Source organism: Vipera ursinii (genome assembly GCF_947247035.1).
Source record: "Vipera ursinii genome assembly, chromosome: 1".
Classification (NCBI taxonomy): domain Eukaryota; kingdom Metazoa; phylum Chordata; class Lepidosauria; order Squamata; family Viperidae; genus Vipera; species Vipera ursinii.
The window spans coordinates 87,933,200-87,952,112 of record NC_139512.1 but is presented as its reverse complement, the minus strand read 5'-3'; the positions used below and the strand labels follow the sequence as shown (position 1 = coordinate 87,952,112).

Sequence of the window (18,913 nt, the reverse complement as noted above, 5' to 3'; positions counted from 1 at the left end):
CTCTCTACATGGGGCTGCCCTTGAGGACCACTCGGAGGCTTCAGCTGGTGCAGAATGCAGCCGTGTGAGTTGTGATGGGGGTTTCCCGATACTCCCATGTAACACCTCTACTCTGCGAGCTGCATTGGCTTCTGGTTGCCCCCCGGGTGAGATTCAAGGTGCTAGTGATGACCTATAAAGCCCTAAATGGCTTGGGTCCGGGATATCTGAGGGAACACCTGCTGCCGGCATCAAGTTCCCTTCGTCCTGTGTGCTCCCACAGGGAGGGCCTTCTCAGGGTGCCGGCGGTAAAAGATTACCGGCGGATAACACCCAGGGGGAAGGCCTTCTCTGTGGGTGTGCCCGCCCTTTGGAACCAGCTGCCCATGGAGCTTAGGACTGCCTCCGACCTTCGTTCATTTCACCGGGACCTGAAGACCTGGCTCTTTGAGCTTTCTGGCCCAGGCTGAGAGTTTTAATTGGGGTTTTTATATTTTTTCAGGGATTTAATTTAATCTTTTTAATTGTTTTTAATTTTGTATCAATGTTTTAAGTACCCTGTAAACCGCCCTGAGTCCTACGGGAAAGGGCGGTATATAAATTCAATAAAATTCAAAATTCAAATTCAAATATTTGTGGCAGATAGTACTACTGCTTTCATTTCTAAATATAGCCTCAGTCTAGAATTTAAATGAAGTATTTGTTCTGAAAATTCTACAGAGGTAAAAATAATAATAATTGTTTCATTAAAGCTTGCTTTTGATAATGAAAAAGACTGACTTGATGAAGATTACTTACAACTAGAGTGCTGCAGATGGAGAACATTGTATCTTACCCAGAATACAAAGCTTGTACTATAAATAAAATATAAGCCTTAGTGCTTCAAGCATTGCAAATGCAGCATCATGTAACATTTATATGTTCACTTGCTCTGAAAGCAAAAGACGATCTGTGTGTATTACTTCCCATTTGCTATTTCAAAATCAAATATTAATTGAAAATCTTAATGAAAATAACCTGATTACTGCACAAGTCTCACACATTAATAACATTTTTTTTCAAAAAAAAAAAGTCTGTTGCCCAATCAGTAGAAAACAAACACATACAAGCTTCACACAGCTGAAATCAATATTTAAATAGGTAGAAATGAAAACCAAGTTTTTTTTAAATCGAAGAGGACATAGTTTTACTCATAAAATGAACATCCAGATGGATAAGCCCATTAATCTATTTTGTGGTGCTTGTAAAGATCCATACCTGCACTTAGGGCCAAAAGTAGTTTTCTGTGATTAGAAATGGATTGAGGATTTTAAATTAAAATTAGTTTAAATAAGCACTCAGCTGAATATCACAATTACACCCTATCACATCACATCACCTCTGATTAAGAATAAAACATGATTTGTTTTCTTGGTTTAAGTCTCACTATATATTTTTCTACAGGTTTTGGTTTTGTTTGTTTTTTAAATATGTCCATTCTAATCAAATAAATGTTCCCCATTTGACTTATTTTAAAACATTACTTCTAAACTCAAAAAAGATACTGGCCAAGCTTAGCCCAGGCTACATGTTATCTAAATGTCAAAATGCTATTCACTGCTTTTGGAGCATTGAACTATATGTTTAAATGATGTGCTATTTTCATTATGCAGGATAATTAGTTATTTATCAGGCAGATAGATCATTTTCATTCATTTAGGTGCAACTAAAACGGGTGTGTGACTGTAAAAAGCAGCTTTCAGAAAAAAGCTAGTCAAACAGCCACTAATGGACTCCTGAGACATGGAATGTCAAGCTGCAGGCTAAACTCTAGCCTGACTTGAATGGATCATGACAGCAAATGTTGCAGGAGAACATCAGTTGCAGATCCATTGGCGCTGTAAGACAGCATTCACTAATGCAGTAGCTATTATGCTACAGCACCTGGTCCAAGGTTTCATTACACAGCATTCTGCTTTGTCTGGAAGAGATACTTTATTATAAGAATTCATTCATTCTGACTTTTTAAAAGAATTATAGCTATCCAAAAGCCATAAAGTAATCAGGCTAAAAGAAATGAAAACTAAATAAATTCATCATTTTAATTTAATCACTTTTAAAGGACACAGCAATAAGCATAATAACACTGCAAAAAAAGAGAGAGACTCAGAATGATAGTTAGGCTGCAGACATTAAGTTCTGAACATAAGCATTACAAATCCAGATCATAATCTAATTGTGAATGATAGGTGTCAGTGTCACACTGGCCAGTCTAAACTAGAGGTACCACAATAGCTACAAACCCATTTTTATTTTTATTATGGTTCCCTGTGGAAATTCATCATGGGAAACTGAGAATCCTGCAGAGCCCTAGAAGAATGTTGAGTAAACTGTTCTTAGAATGCTCTTTATTTGCTTCTGTGGTAAATATCTGTAGGACTAACAAAAACCAGTTAGAATAGGACCATCCTGGCTTGAGAAAAAAAATGGGACTTCTATATGTGATAAGAACAGTGGGAGTTTTGCATGCACAGAGGTGGAAGGAACCACTTGATTCCCACAATGGAAGAATGGATGATGAAGTTAATGGAATTGGGTCAGATGATGAAACTGCTTTATCAAAGAAAAGACTGCCTAGCTTTGTTTCTACATGGAGACCACTTTTTGCTCGAAACTGAAGGAAATGAAATTTTAATGTTGGGATTTCATGATTAAAACTGTTTAAGATTATAGAAATACTACGTAATATTGTATTTTAGAACAAAAGGTTAATGTATTTCACATTTGTACCTGTACTGAAGAAAGTCAGAAGTTACTTTTTTATTTTTTCTTATTCTTTGCACATCACCCCTTACTTTTTTCTTTTCTTACATATATTATCTTTTGTAGAATTTTAATAAAGTGGAGATGGTGATGGTGATGGTGATGGGGGGAAAGAGAGATGACAGAGATAGAGATGATAGAGAAAAACATGATAGAGAGAAGAGATGGTAGACAGAGATACACACACACACACACACACAAACACACAATTATATTGACAAAGAGACAAGCAGAGACCTTTCAATCCACATGTGCTAAGTTACTGCCAATAACAATAAAGTAAAAACCAACCATTTCTGCAACAACTCTAGCAACTCTAGGACATTTCTGAAACAAGAAATTGCAGCAGGAAGAAGTTATGAAGTGTTGTAATTGCACATTTTCATCAATGCTGCTGCTGATGTGCCATAGAGTACCCTTGATAATTAATCCAAAGCATGGATGGATCAGAACCTCAGTCTGGAAGTGCCCATAAGCAATGCCCATCTCCCAAGTCCAACATCTGAAAGCTTCCTGATTAAGGAGAAGAATTCTAAGATCCATCTAAAAAGAAGAAGTCAAATTTAGATTCCTAGAAGGAAGCCCATGGCAAAAACACCATGTCCAAGAAGGCACTAGGACTGAAAATGGCTTTCCATCACAAAGCAAATATAGTCCAAGCAGAAACTTCCCACCAGTTTTGAATGAATCACAAAGAACAAATGGAAGGCACATCTTGAGATCTAAGACTATGTAATATTGTAAGCAAAATTGTTTTCAGGATGTTAATGAAAAATTACTTCAGTGTCTTGGTTGAAGAAGTGTGGGCTTTGGGCTACCATATTATTAGCATATGCTCTTTTATTTCAAAGCAGAAAAACTACTGAAGAGCTTATAGCTCAATGATACTTAAGGCAGAACAATAAATCACTGGGGTTAGGAAGGTCTTCTGTTCATTATTATAATTATTCCTATATTTCTATAGGAATGTTTGAAAACATATGCTAGTCAAAAAGATCTTTCTGCTTCTCTGTTTTGAGATTACACACACACACACACTATACAGTATATATATATATATATATATATATATATATATATATATATATATATATATATATATATATATATCTGTGTGTGTGTGTGTGTGTGTCTGTGTGTCTGTGTGTCTGTGTGTGTGTGTGTGTGTGTGTGTTGTTGTTGTTGTTGTTGTTAGTTGCGAAGTCATGTCCGACCCATCGCGACCCTATGGACAATGTTCCTCCAGGCCTTCCTGTCCTCTACCATCTTCTGGAGTCCATCTAGGCTCACGCCTACTGCTTCAGTGACTCCATCCAGCCACCTCATTCTCTCTTGTCCCCTTCTTCTATTGCCCTCAATCTTTCCCAGCATTAGGCTCTTCTCCAGTGAGTCCTTCCTTCTCATTAGGTGGCCAAAGTATTTAAGTTTTAGCTTCAGGATCTGGCCTTCTAAAGAGCAGTCAGGGTTGATCTCCTCTAGGACTGACCGGTTTGATCGCCTTGCAGTCCAAGGGACTCGCAGGAGTCTTCTCCAGCACCATAGTTCAAAGGCCTCAATTTTTTGGCGCTCAGCCTTTCTTATGGTCCAGCTTTCACTGCCATACATTGCAACTGGGAAGACCATAGCCTTGACTATACGCACTTTTGTTGACAGGGTGATGTCTCTGCTTTTTAGTGTGCTGTCTAGATTTGCCATGGCTTTCCACCCAAGGAGCAAGCGTCTTTTAATTTCTTGGCTACAGTCCCCATCTGCAGTGATCTTGGAGCCCAGGAAAATAAAATCTGTCACTACCTCCATTTCTTCCCCATCTATTTGCCAGGAATTGAGAGTGCTGTATGCCATGTTCTTGGTTTTCTTAATGTTTAGTTTCAACCCAAGTTTTGCACTCTCCTTCTTCACTTGCAACAAAAGGCTCTTTAGTTCTTCTTCATTTTCTGCCATTAGAGTACACCTTCAACATTGTGGGCTTTTTTTTCCTCTTTGTAAAAAAGACCGAATCAGAATGCTCTTTTTGTAAAGCTTATTTCTAGGTACTCTTTTATGAAGATATTTTGCATGTAAATAATTGGCTTCTGCTCTGACTAGTGCAAAATCATATTGATTTTACTGATAGAACTTTTCAATGAGAATCACTATTTGGAAAGGTGCTATGAGGATTTCTTTTATACTGTTAGATTTTTTTCTTCTTTCCAACAAAATAAAATCATAAGGGAAAAAATATTTGAATGTTGCACTGGATAACAAAAAGAACAGAAACAGATCACATTCCTGAATATTTTGAGTCATTCTTATCTTAAAAAGAGGAGCTGAAGATATATATTGCTTCTTTCTTAGCAATCAAAATAAGCTTAGTATAATTTTCATAATAAAATAGAACTTTGAAGGCACTATTTCTACCAAAAGTCAAAAGAAAGGTGTTTGTTTAAACGCACACTTTTTGTGTGAAAATATTTACAAAAAAAGTTTTGTACACTAAAACTCTGAAACAACTTATTTTGATAAGAGAAAGGCTAGGCTGCATTAACAGAGGGATAGAATCAAGACCACATTAAGTATTAATACCACTTTACAATGCCTTGGTAAGGCCACACTTGGAATACTATATCCAGTCCCATGATATAAAAAAAGAAGTTGAGACTCTAGAAAGAGTACAAAGAAGAGCAACAAAGATGATTAGGGGACTGGAGGATAAAACATATAAAGAACGGTTGCTGGAATTGGGTATGTCTAGTTTAATGAAAAGAAGGACTAGATATGACATGATAGCAATGTTCAAATGTCTTGGGGCTGCCACAAAGAAGGAGTCAAGCTATTCTCCAAAGCACCTGAGGGCAGGACAAGAAGCAATGGATGGAAACCTATCAAAGACAGATGTAACTTAGAACTAAGAAGAAATTTCCTGATAGTTAGAACAATTAATCAGTGAAACAACTTGCCTCCAGAAGTTGTGAATGCTGGAAATTTTTAAGAAGAGATTGGACAACCATTTGTCTGAAATGGTATAGTTTTTCCTGCCTGAGCAGGAGTTAGACTAGAAAGCCTGCAAGGTCCCTTCCATTATTCTATTCTATTCTATTCTATTCTATTCTATTCTATTCTATTCTATTCTATTCTATTCTATTCTATTCTATTCTATTCTATTCTATTCTATTCTATTCTAACCATTGCAGGTTCTCTTGTTGAGTGTGTAAATGTAATAATAAGGAATACATGTTGCTTATAAACTATCAAAAGGATACATTTAGCACTAGTTAATAAGAACAAAATATAACACTTGTAAAATTATAACAGGCAAGCTTAAAATACAACCAATTAAGTCCTTTTGCCCTGCAGAGTTAGTAAACACTCAGACGTTCATAAACCAAAGAAAAACACTTGTCTGCTCTCATTATGATCTATAAAAACTGGCAGTTTGTTATCCTATTAGCAGCTATCCTGCAGTTTCAAAGTCTTGATGTATAAAAAAAATATTAACTTGGATAATATCCATCAGTTCTTCAACATCAGCTGTTTCTATCAAATAAGAATTACAGATGTCTAAATCATATGAGTACTATTACTAATAGTGTATGTCTGCGGTTTTGTGTGTGTACACTGTATGTGCATAAACATATGTTTTCCATCTGCAGAATTATAGGAAGCAGCTGAAGTTAAAAAAAACCCAGCACAACAGCTGTAAAAAAATAATGCCATCAATTTCACTTCAGGGTGACAGCTCAACCATTAGGCAGAGAAATAAAGGGTAGGCATTGAAACATTTCTCTATCAAAATTTAAATGGGGAAAATGCATTAAAATTATCTGGAGATATTAAAACCTCTTAGAGTCTTCGTACAAATTGAGCAATCTTTTGTTTGTGTAAAGCCACCTCTGTGACTATTTCATCTCTGCATCTAATGGTTCCTTCAGCCATTGTTAAGTCCTGAAGTTTTGGCAGCCCAGTGTGACAGTTTCAAGAAAATGCACACACTATGAATTGTCTTCCAAAAGCTATTAAAAGTATTCATCTGGGAAAGAACCAGAAACAGCCAACTAGTTTTTACAATATCCTTCACCTGTAATCAGAGGAGTTATGGGGTGGGGTGGGGGAAATGCCTCAGCAGTTAAAAACATTGAGCTTGTCAGCTAAAAAGCTGACAGCCCAGGTTCAAGACCTGAGTGCTGTGTGACAGGGTGAGCTCCCATTACCTGTCCCAGCTCCTGCCAACCTAGCACTTGAAAACATTCAAATGTGAGTAGATAAAAAGGCACCACCTTGGTAGGAAGGTAACACTGTTCCATACATCTGGGTGTAGAGTCATGCTGACCACATGACCTCAGAAGTGTCTTCAGACAGCACTAGCTCCTTCAGTTAAAAAACGGAGATGGGCACTACCCCCTAGAGTTGGACACGACTGGACAGGGGAAACTTTTACCTTTATGTTATGGAGAGGTTAAAAATCAAGATGGAGGCTGCAATCATACAAAGCACCAGCCTTTTAAAAACTGTGTTGCTTCAAGACATGGCATCTTGATTTTTTTTTCATTCTCTGTATGTCATAAGTGAGAAGAGCAGGATAGGGCAGAATCATTGCCATTCAAAAAACTGTAAGCTAACATGCTCATTGAATATTGCTTTAAAATGTATTCTGCTTTCATTCTGGTATATCCTTTGAATATTTATGTCTGCAATAAAATGTTTTGAATCAATATAACTGATTCATCATAGTATTATGTTTAAGGGGAGGAATGGATGATATGGTAATGTCCCACATGGTATCACTGTTCCTTGACTTCCAAGCAGTGAAAGAGAGAAGAAAACATTCTTCCCGAGTAAATATAATATCTGGACCAGCATTTGGTGTTTAGAATAAGGAAGCAACCAACAATTCATAATATGCCATTCTTTTAATAAAAAAACCTCACACATAAAGTAAAATAGTATCTAGCAACAGAGCATAATGCATAATGATTTTACATTTCTTTACAATGTCCTGATTAAATAATGTCATAGAAGATACAGGGACGAAATAGAAAGGAGAGGCCCATCTTTGCATAGAAACAAGGGATATCAATCTATGAATGAATGAATAAATATAAATACATGCACAGACACAAATCGTAAAGCCTCTGTGCTGTCAATAGGAACCTTAGATATTGGCCTTCCTATCAATGACATGAAGGCTCCATGACTTTTTATAATTTAGTAGTAGATTCCAAGTTGGGGGGGGATGGAATCCTTTGCTTTTGCCAGCTTTGGAAAAATAGACAAAGCAGAACTACGTCTTCTAAGGACTATCACATCACAGACACTTGCTCTGTTGATCGATTAGTAAAATCATTTTTGTACCAGTGCCACATTCAGTGGAAATATTTGAGCTGGCTGACATATATACTGTAGGTACCAACTGGATTTTTAGAAATGCATTTCTAATATTAATTGCACTCTCCCCATATTAGTGCTTTTCAGATACAATATAATGGGATGATTGGTTGGGACTTCTAGGACTGCAGATCCAGTACACCTGAAGGCAGCTTGGGGGAAGCCCCTTAGCCCCTTGATGCAACTGTGGACATATTTTTCACATGTGCAGATTAAACTAAAAGATTCCAGCAGCATCAGTAAGATTCAGCTAACATTCCCTGTGGAACCTATAGAAGCCAGACAATGAATGAAACTAGAAAGGAAGCACAGGAATACATTGTTTCCTATAAATAGCACTTAAGACGGATACTGCTTCACGGTGCTTTACAGCCCTCTCTAAGCGGTTTACAGAGTCAGCATATTGCCCCCAGCAATCCGGGCCCTCATTTTACCAACCTCGGAAGGATGGAAGAACCTTGAGCCGGTGAGGATCAAGCTGCCAAACTGTAGTCAGCCGGCAGTCAGCTGAAGTCGTCTACAGTACTGCATTCTAACCACTGTGCCACCACAGTTCCTTTGGTGATTTCATGAGCAGCCCTCTTGGTTTTTCCAGGCAGCAGTGTCTTCAGCCACCCACAGTAATGACAAAATGATACACGTGCACAGACATGCCATAAATGCCACCTTTATGTACCTGCGCTATCAGATGTCAGTTCATACACTGAGGCATTTGTGTGATAACATATCCAGGCACATTTTGTCATTTGCTTTCTTGCCTGCTATGGGTCCCCATCCTATGGGATGTTTTCCTTTCTTTTCTTTTTTTGTCTAGTCTAAATTACAGCCTTGGAATTCCTGGTGGTCTCCTTTTCAAACACTAACCACATCTAACTGTACAGTTTGGGATGATCCAAGGTCATCCAGGAACTGCCAGGTAGCTAGGACTCATTCTCTTTACTATCCTAGGTAACCACCCATAATGTATTTTGGGTATGATCTTTCACAACTTGGCGTCTCTAGATTTATGTTGGAAGTATGATTCCCATCATCTCCAAATAATATAGCATTATGGAATTTGGATGGCTAAGAATTACACTGCTTGCAGCCCAGCGTATCCAAATAGTGCCAGGTTGGAGAATGTTAACATAGGATATTTACTGCAAGTTGTAATAAAATTACTGTCCAAAAGAAATATTGCACACAATCAGTGCAAATGACTGAAGTTCTATAAGCACTTTTACCTTTTGTAATACAAATACACATTCAAAGAGAAAAATAACTATTATTTGAAATAGCAATAAGTATTTCAAGTTTCACACTATTGCTTTTTCATCTGTGGCTGTGTTTTGCATCCTTACCTTAAAAAAGCCATGTTTTCTGTTGCGTTGTCCTAACCACAAATTGCTTCCTGGAGTCAGATTTGTTTCTGGGCGATCTATCACCCGTTCATAAATCCTGTAAAGCAAAATGGTGTTGTTAGAGAAAAGTAACAGCTTTGTTGTTGTTGTTGTTGTTTAAAAAAGCCTTTTAAAAAATTGATGTTGAGTATAAAGAACATGAATAGAAATGATAAAATGCAACCCAGGGGCAAATCAAACCACCATACATTCTATTTCTAACTTTGCAACTGAACAATTAAAAGACAAAAGAATATTGATTTTCCAGAATCAGATGAAATACAAGATTTCAAAATAATTGCTCACATAACATGTTTTAATTCAATAATACATAGTGATGCTGTACTTCAAATAAAATTAGCTCATAAGAGCAATAATTGACTTTTTTCTTTTGAATAATCAGTATACTCCCTAATCAGAAAAAAATAGTTACCCATTTTTGTATTAAAAATGCAATTCCTGAAATTGATGGATGATGAAGCAATGGTCAAGGATAACAAAGCAAGAGCTTCTTAAAGGTTTATTTTCTATCTGCTCAATACAGATTTGTAAATTGGCATATTTTAATCATTAAAAAGAAAGGTGTAATTTTATAAATCATGGTTTGCCTTGACATCCTAATGCCTTGCCATCCTAATACTAATTATTGGGTGCAAAGAATAAAACAAAAGAATAGTTTGAGAATTTCATTATTCACTTCATCATTTATAACTTCTGCAAAAACATAATATAGGTGACGACTAGTTCTGAAAAGTAGCTTTTTCAGGGAACCAAAATACTTGAGTTTTAATGAACTTTAACAAAAATTACTGCTTAGTTAAATAAAATGCACAGTACCATTTTCTGAACTATTTGGACCAATTAACAAAGTACTAATATTTATGTAGATGATTAAAATCTTTTAATCAAGAAGGAGGAAACCAACAGAATATTATCATTTAAAGCCTATGGCTTAGAAACATTAAATGAGCTCACAAGTGTTATTCATATAATTATGAAAATAACTGCTTATCTGCATTGCAATTACAATCAACCCTGATACCTTAGAATACCTAGGCAAAAAAGCTATACCCAAAGCTGTAATCATTAATGGAGCACTGAAGAGCGGTCCCTCATTTGCTTGAAAATAATAACAACTTTCCTCTTGAACTGATTTACCTCTTTGAGTAGTAAAACAAGTAGCCATCCACCAAGTCTATGTTTTTGAAATCATCAAAAGTATTTATTATGTCTCTCAATATTTAAAGTATACGTGCATCATTTCTTCAACAATGACACAATGATTAAACTTCTCAAATACAAAAATGCTTTAAGAGTCTATTTACTTACTTATCAAATAGCATATCAGCCTTACAATTTTATCGTTGGCTTCTTACTGCCAATGTTTTGCATTATTTATTTATGACTTTAGTATTTTTCTCTAGAGTGTGTCTAGTCTTCCCAAAGTAACAATCAATATTCCATGAAAAACTCCACATTCTCTTAAAAACTAACACACTTTCCTCAAGGGTTTAAACAAAAGAATGCACTGCTGTCTGCAGTGCAAAATACAAAGAGTATTGCATTTTATTTTTCTGTCCAAATACAACTTCAGAAGCATCGCATTAGATCTGACTTCCCTGACATAATAAATATGAATTTTCCAATATAGAAACACACAAATCAACATGTATTACGTTGCAGTTCAATACTGTGATATAAAGGAGACAAATGAGACAAAATGTTACTTGCCAGCTTTGGGAGAATTTAATAAACGATTTATGGAAAACAGGCATAACTTCTCTTCCTGACAATCTTTCAGAAAATCCCATTCATAAATGTAGCTTGGCAAGCAACTCAAGATTCTACCCTTTTTTCACATATCACTCTAATTTTCTTTCTGAAATATCTACCTATTTTGTCCTTTGGTCAGTCATTTGGGTTAATAATGAAGGACTTTTGGGGGGTGAGGGTGCTTATATAAGGGATGTTTAAGATATCACAGGAACACATAATATTTCATAATTTCTATAATTTTGATAATTGTATTAGGTTGTATTAGACTAATAAGTTGGGGTTACTAATAAAAAAGATCTATTAAAGCAATTAATGCCATCCCTCTCTCATTCTTTCCAGATTTTTTGTGAATGACTGCTGCAATCACAGTAATTTCATACACCAATTCATTACTGAACCTTCTAGAAAGCAGCTGTGGTTTAGTGGTTTGGGAAACAAAGAATCTAAATGCCAGTCTTTAACATCTCTTGTTCAACTTAGACAATAAACAAGAAACAAAGAAGTAAAATTTAAAAATATCTTGAAAAGGAAGACTCGGAAAGCCCTGTGGGAAACAAATGACCTGCTCCATTGCAAGACTTCTTCACAGTTTACAAGAATGGAATGGAACCGAACGGAACAGAACAGAACACAACAGAACAGAACAGAACAGAATAGGCCCAGTGTGATTGGACACAGAAGGAATTTATCTCCAGTGCATAAGCTCCCAGTGTACATACAAATAACAAAGTGATATAAAATGTAATTGATAAAAGTATTGAATTATGAATGGGAAGACCCAGGACCCAGTTCACCATCAGGCGTGAAAGCTCACTCTGTGACTTTGGTCCAATAATTTATTCTGACCCCAGCCTACTTCAGAGATTTTGTTGCTGTTGTGGGAAATCACAGGAGGAGAAAGCACTATGTATATTGCCTTTGGTTCCTTGATAAATGATGTGTGATACATTTAAAAAAATAAATGAACGGTTCCCATTTTCACCCTTTAATCTCTCCTCCCAAATAGCCCAACAGTATAATACAAAATGGTAAGCTCTTTGCAACTGAATGTTGATGTTTGGGCAATCTGGGGTCTGAAAAATGGAAATGGGGAAAGTTTGCCTCCCACAGGCACCTTGCTCACATTTTCACCCTTAAAACCACACAAACCAGCAAAAATGTTTGGGGGGGGAATCATCCTTAGGCCTTTTGGGACATCATCCCTCTTTTCAGCTGTAACTCCAGCTGGTCAGGAGAATGAGTTGCCTTTCTGCCTCTTGGAAACTGACCGACTCATAATGTAGGTCATTCATTCTTTGCTTCACACAAGCTTCTGTGCCCATCCTGATTTGAATCCCAACATAGGATAAACCTCTCCAAGACTGAGGCTAAAAATAGAGATAAGCTATATTATTTCTAACTGATGTTATCAACCTCCTTAGAAAAGAATTAGTTATCATTTTCCTCTATTCAGTAAGAACAATCATGTCTCTGGTTACTTTTAACCAGTCCTGAAAGAAGAAGCCAATTAGTACAGAATTGTTCTTCAAGAAGCAGAAATGCAGACTGTAAACCAAAAGAGAGAATGAATAGGAAGAATGGTATTTTTTAAATATATATATACCAAAAATAATGACAGCTCTAAATATATCACTGTTTAATAATGAATCTGGCAAAAGAAGTTAATAACCCCATTTCCAGACAAGATTAGATTCAAACTGGGCATTTTATTACATAGGATGAGCTGTTATCAAAGTGGTGTGTTCTGCTGACCAAAGCTTCCATGTACCGACAGGAAAGAAAGAAGCAAGTGGGCCCAATTCTATCTTTCTCCGCATGTAGATCTTTTGGGAACTCTCATCTTACCAGAGAATTTGAGAATCTTTTGCAGAACACTTCAGAAGGTAATGAAAAGTTCCAAGGGAGAATTATCCAAATTCATTCCCTTGGGGCAGACATGTCAAACACAAGGCCCCGGGGCCGGATCCGGCCCGCGAAGTGGTTTCATGCGGCCTGTGAAGCCATCCTGGAAATAGTGAGGGAACGGCCCCCACTGCCTTGGCCCTGGCCCAGAGACCCTCCTTCTGCCAGAGACCCTGAGATCTGTCCCACTCCTGCCCAGGCCCCCATAGGCACCCTTGATGCACACGCCCACCCAGTAGGCCATACGCAATCTAGCCACGCCCACCCAGTAGGCCACACCCACCCAGGCCATACCCACCCGGCCACCTGAGGGCAACTGCAATGCTGATGCGGCCCTCAATGAAATTGAGTTTGACACCCCTGCCTTGGGGTAAAATAGGATATTCTCACATTTGTTCTCAAACAGGGCTACCTATTTCCACAACTCAGAAGCTTGCCGGAAAAGGATTTGTCTTCACTGCAATCTGTTGCTTGCTGAGGCAATCTGGAGGAAGGTTCAGAATTCCAGTAATGATTGTAGAAAGAAAACTGGCAATCTAGATTGCTTCTGGATGCAGACAGGGTGCTTTTAAAAATAAAAGGAATTTGACTTCTCCTAGTATCTCTCTGCTCTTTCCTTTAGCACAAATATCTAGGCAGACAACTTCCAGATCCAATTTTAGCAACAAGTTATTTATCCATCCAGCTTCTGAGACTTTTGTGCCTCCCAATGAAAGATCAGGCCATAGCCATAAGAAATAAAACTTTGACAGCTGCAGCATTGGCATTATGAAATGTTTTTTCCAATAACTTACCTTTTCTTTTTGCTGGCTCAAGGTATTTTGGTACCCGAAGCTCTTCAATAATGTTCTTCATCCAGTTAGAACTAGCACTTGTACAAATGGATTGAGATTCCTACCCAATCTCTCTCTATCACTCACAATGCCAGCATGAAAAATTTCCCTTTTGTCTTGCCTTATGAAAAGATATACACCACCATTGCTGTATGTTTCCCACTTCTAGGTGTAAACATAATTATTCCATATTATTGTTTGATCATTGTGTGTTGCTCTGTAATCAATTATAACTTGATTTTGTTTTTATTTTCATTGCATATAGTGTTCTTCATTAATCACTATTAATTGATTATCACATACAGATTGTTTTAGCTATGAAAACCACGTAGTACATTTCCTAACAGATACGGTTTTTAACCTTGATGCTTCTTGCATATATTTGCCTATTACAGTTTGGTGCTTCTTGTAATAGCTATTTACCTACATTCCAAAGAGAAGTATGTTGCTGTTACGTACTGGGCTCTTGAGGAATACCACGTGGGTTGCTGGAGCAGCTAACGGCTCTCCAGCAACCCAGACTATAAGTCTCCTGTGCTGCAATTGGCTATCTCCAGGTGGTAAGTTGTCAGGTGACACATTGATCAGTTCAGGAAACTGTTTCCAGAACAGCCACTAAGTGAGGAATGCATCATAAGTCCCTCCCAAGGTCCTCAAACCTGTGGCCAAGCCAATCCTCACATGGACTATCAGGACTTTTCCTTCTTAACTGAGGTGGAACCGGAGGGAGAACTGGGGAGCCTTGGAATGCAACATGCATCCCCTGAAGGAGCAAGCCAACCGAACTTCAGCAACTGCTGTGCCTACTCTGCTGAACAGTCTGACTCTGGGGTGGGCCAACCTGGAGAGGCCAGCCAGAGTGCATCGAATCCCCTTGACTCAGGAGCACAAAGGGACACAAGTCTACCCAGCCCACTGGGTAAGCTGGTAGACCACAAGGTGATGGGAACTCCGAGACGTTCCTCTAGGGCACAGAAGTCTCCTTCATATCTTGCAGATTATGTTGTAAAATAAAGAGATATATATTGTTGTAATTCCTGTTTGCCACTATACTACAGAAACTAGAGCTATGATGTAACTGTCTAAAAGTGCCATCTTTGAAGCCTATTCATTCAGACGTTGTTTAATAACATTGTAACCTACATTGTTTTCTTTATTATTATTATCATCACTTTTACTTTAGTGTGTTTGGATAATGAGTCTTGACAATTGTTGAGACTAATTGGTGTTATTATGGTCTGTTCTAAGAGGGAGGGGTGTTATGTACTGGGCTCTTGAGGAATACCATGTGGGTTTCTGGAGCAACTAACGGCTCTCCAGCAACCCAGACTACAAGTCTCCTGTGCTGCAATTGGCTATCTCCAGGCAGCAATGGTTGATTCAAACCTATTGGCTGCCGCCTAGGGGCTAGACTATATATTGCGGCTAGTTGCAGCCATTTCCCCAGTACAGTTTCTGCACGAAATAAACTATGAGTCTTCATTCCTGCGCCAAAGAACCTGCTATTTAACAGTTGCCTTATGTTTGTTTTTTCTTTGAAATACTACTTACAGATGATGTTGGTCTTTTTTGTTTTTCTTGAATTATTCTTCTAAGTTCTTGAAGAATAAACTAGTTGCTTAACAGTAGTTTTTGATATATGCTCTTCTCTTTAACTACTATAGGTTTTCTAATTAGTAAACTGATCACTTAGTTAAATGTTCCAGCTTTTGAAGGAAGTCTTTTCTTACTAAATTTCTAATAAGGCTCCACAGTATCTACAATATCAACTCTTACAGTAAACCAAAAAAAAATTATGTACTCAGAGGGAAAAAAAGATGCTAGCATGGCTACATTTTCGAAGAGGCTTTAAAAAAGATCTCATAAGAGAGGCTTGTAATGGAAATGTTGTAAGTTGTTACCAATTTATGGTTCTCTATTTTGGCAAGCTGTGAGCAGAGTTCATACAGATAAGCAGACTAACATGAATGTATTCTTACATTGCAAAGAGCTCTTAAGAACAAAATAATTCCAGAGATAGCAAGAGATTTAATCCTTTTCTACAGATTAAACAACATCCAGGGTTTCTAATCCTTGTACATATGTTAGCTACAAACTCAGTGCAACAACAGCAGCTGCTAGTAGGAGAAAGAAGAAAAAGAAATTTTAATATTGTGTTTTTATAATAATCCTCTCACAAAACTATGCTCCATGAATCTGACAGTGGGCTGTAATGCAAAAAAAAATAATGTGATTTTAAAAAAAATTAGTTTGTGAGGTGCCAGAAGATGCTGTTGCTTTTTGTTGCTAGAATGTTTAAATTCTAATGCTAGGCATTTTTTTCACAAGGCTTTCCAGCCTGAGCTTGAAAGAAAACACACAAAAATCCCTAGAGGAATCTGTATTTTTTAAATTATTCCAATAATTTACCAACATCGAAATAAGAGACCTACCCTTGCAGCTGCTTTCATAAGTGAGGGCTGAAGTTTGTGTGTACTCAATGGCTATGCTAAACTGGAAGGAGCTACCTTAAAATTTGTAAGGATCAATATTGCAGCCCTTTAAGATCTTGAAAACACATCTTTTTAGTAAAGCTATTTAACTCTGTGACTGTGTCCATGCATGCTTGTGTTTGTGTGTTTGTGTATACATAGAAAGACAGAGACAGTATGTGTGTATACATATTAATACAGTATATACTACATACGGTACATACTGTATACACATAGAGAGAGCTAACAATAATTTCTTGAATTATCCGTATATTAGTTGTATGTTTTATAAATTGCCGGGATGTCCCTGCCTTAAGTGGTAGACAGCAAATGTCTAACAATAAAAATCAGAGTCAATGTAAAGATTGCTGAAAGTCACAGAATAGTGTTTTTGATTTAGACTTAGCAACTTATTTCAAACTAGCCATTATGATTTACTTATTAGCATAGGAATGGCTAGACTCTAGATGGGGGAAGGGCAGATTTTTGTGAGGAATAAGAACAATAGTTGGCTTGTAAACATGGACAACATTAGGGTTTTTTTTATTTCCTCCTGGATTAATTTGTGTAACCAAATAAAGGAAGGAGGCCAAATGTTGTTCACGTCCTCCACAAGGATGAAATGGATTATTCAAGAAATTATATTTAGCTGTCTCTAGGTTTTATTTTTTTTTCATTTCCTAGTCGAATTTGTTAATCACCTGAGACCAAAAAATGAGAAGACTCTAGGGATACAAACAATTTGCAAGCTCCTGCCTACATGACCTTTTTGCTTTGAAAAATCAGTCTAATTACCCTTTTCAAAGTAATATTTAATTTGACTCATATATTCCCTTAAGGCAAGCATCTGAGAAAGCAAGCAGTCCTTACAAATGATTGAAAGAGCCATGGCGGTTTGTTTGCTTTTATTATTCTGTAGACATCTAGTGCTATCAAAGAACTATGTACTACTAAGGCTTGATGCTCAAGAAACGGTACTTAACAAATCCTATGGTCACATAAAAAAAATGGAACAGCAAAGTCTTCAGTGTGGTGAATTAACACTCAGGCTGTATTGCTTTTGTAATTCAAATAGATCTCAATACGAGAAATTGTTAACAGCACTACGTCATGCACTGTGGCTTAACTCAGATAATGGCATCCTTACTTTAGAATATATAATGCCTCTAAAGCAGGTGTCAAGCCCTTCGGGCTCGACATCACAGAGGGGATCGGGGGAGCACAAACGGCAGTTCCCGCCCTGCCCAGCCGCGCCCGAACTCACCAGCTGTCCGGCGGGCGAACACTGAACCGGTAGCCGCGCCAGCAGCTGAGAGGCGGCTAGAACTCAATAGAAACAGCCGGGAGAAGCCCGCGCCGGCAAGACCAGCTGGGAGGCGGCCGGAATACACTGAGCGAAGCTGCGAGGAGGCTGCGCCGACAAAATCAGCTGAGGGGCGGCCGGCATTGACTACGGGTAGCCGCAGGGAGCCCATGCCGGCGCAAACAGCTGAGAGGTTTTCACGGCGGTCAGCTGTGTGGCGGCTGAGATCGAACGTTGTTAGCCGCGTGGGGATTACGGAGCTTCAGCTGCCTCCACCGGCGATGGCGCAGGGTGTTCCACGGTTACGCTCAGACGGTGGGGCTTGCCAAGGGGCTGCAGGAACAGCACGGGACGCTGGGATGGTGGAGGGGGGCACACCGGGGCTTTTTGGTTATGGGGGAGGGGTGTGCTGGGATTGTACCTTCCTTCGAGTTATGTGGTCTACAGCAGCAGGGGAAGAGGCAGGGCGTGGGGCGACGGGATAGGGGCGGGGTATTTACGCAGCTCAGGCGGATGCTGGCCTGCGCGGGGAGTGGGAGGGGGTAATGGGTGGAGCTGTTGCCCAATTGTCGGCAAAGTATAAAAGGCGCGTTGGGGGTGAGTAACTCCCAACGCTGACTTTGTTAATGCTTGGAGTCCCTGACATTAAAGGTGCTCTCTGCAGTCATCCGTACTTCGTCGTGGTTTTTCCTGAGTGCTTGGTTTTTCCCGGCGGAGACGAGGGTAGTGACAGTAGGGGTGTCAAACTCGCAATGTCATGTGATGTATTGCCATGTATCGTGACTTTTTTTCCATGGATGGGCGCAGTTTCACTATGATGCATCTGGCCTGCAGGCTGGCAGTTTGACACCCCTGCTCTAAAGGTAAAGTGATAAATATATGTTATTTTCTTGGCGACAATGTGGAAATCATACACACACACACACACACACACACAAGGGACATGGTGGCTCAGTAGGTTAGGAGGCTGATCTTGTTGATCAGAAGGTCAGCAGTTTGGTAGGTCGAATCCCGAGTGCCGCATAACAGAGTGAGTGCCTGTTACTCGTCCCAGCTTCTGCCAACCTAGCAGTTCGAAAGCACGTAAAAATGCAAAAAGAAAATTAG

General features: G+C 38.5%; 1 protein-coding gene across 1 annotated transcript in view; it reads right to left on the bottom strand.

The window, feature by feature from the left end:
• The window catches only part of NELL1 (neural EGFL like 1), a gene marked incomplete at both ends in the record, with an annotated part of 577,617 nt that overhangs the window by 378,021 nt on the left and 180,683 nt on the right, over positions 1-18,913 (bottom strand). The window contains one exon of the mRNA XM_083355288.1: positions 9,483-9,579. Within this exon, the coding sequence (XP_083211414.1) occupies positions 9,483-9,579 (97 nt within the window). The remainder of the gene's footprint in view (positions 1-9,482; positions 9,580-18,913) is intronic.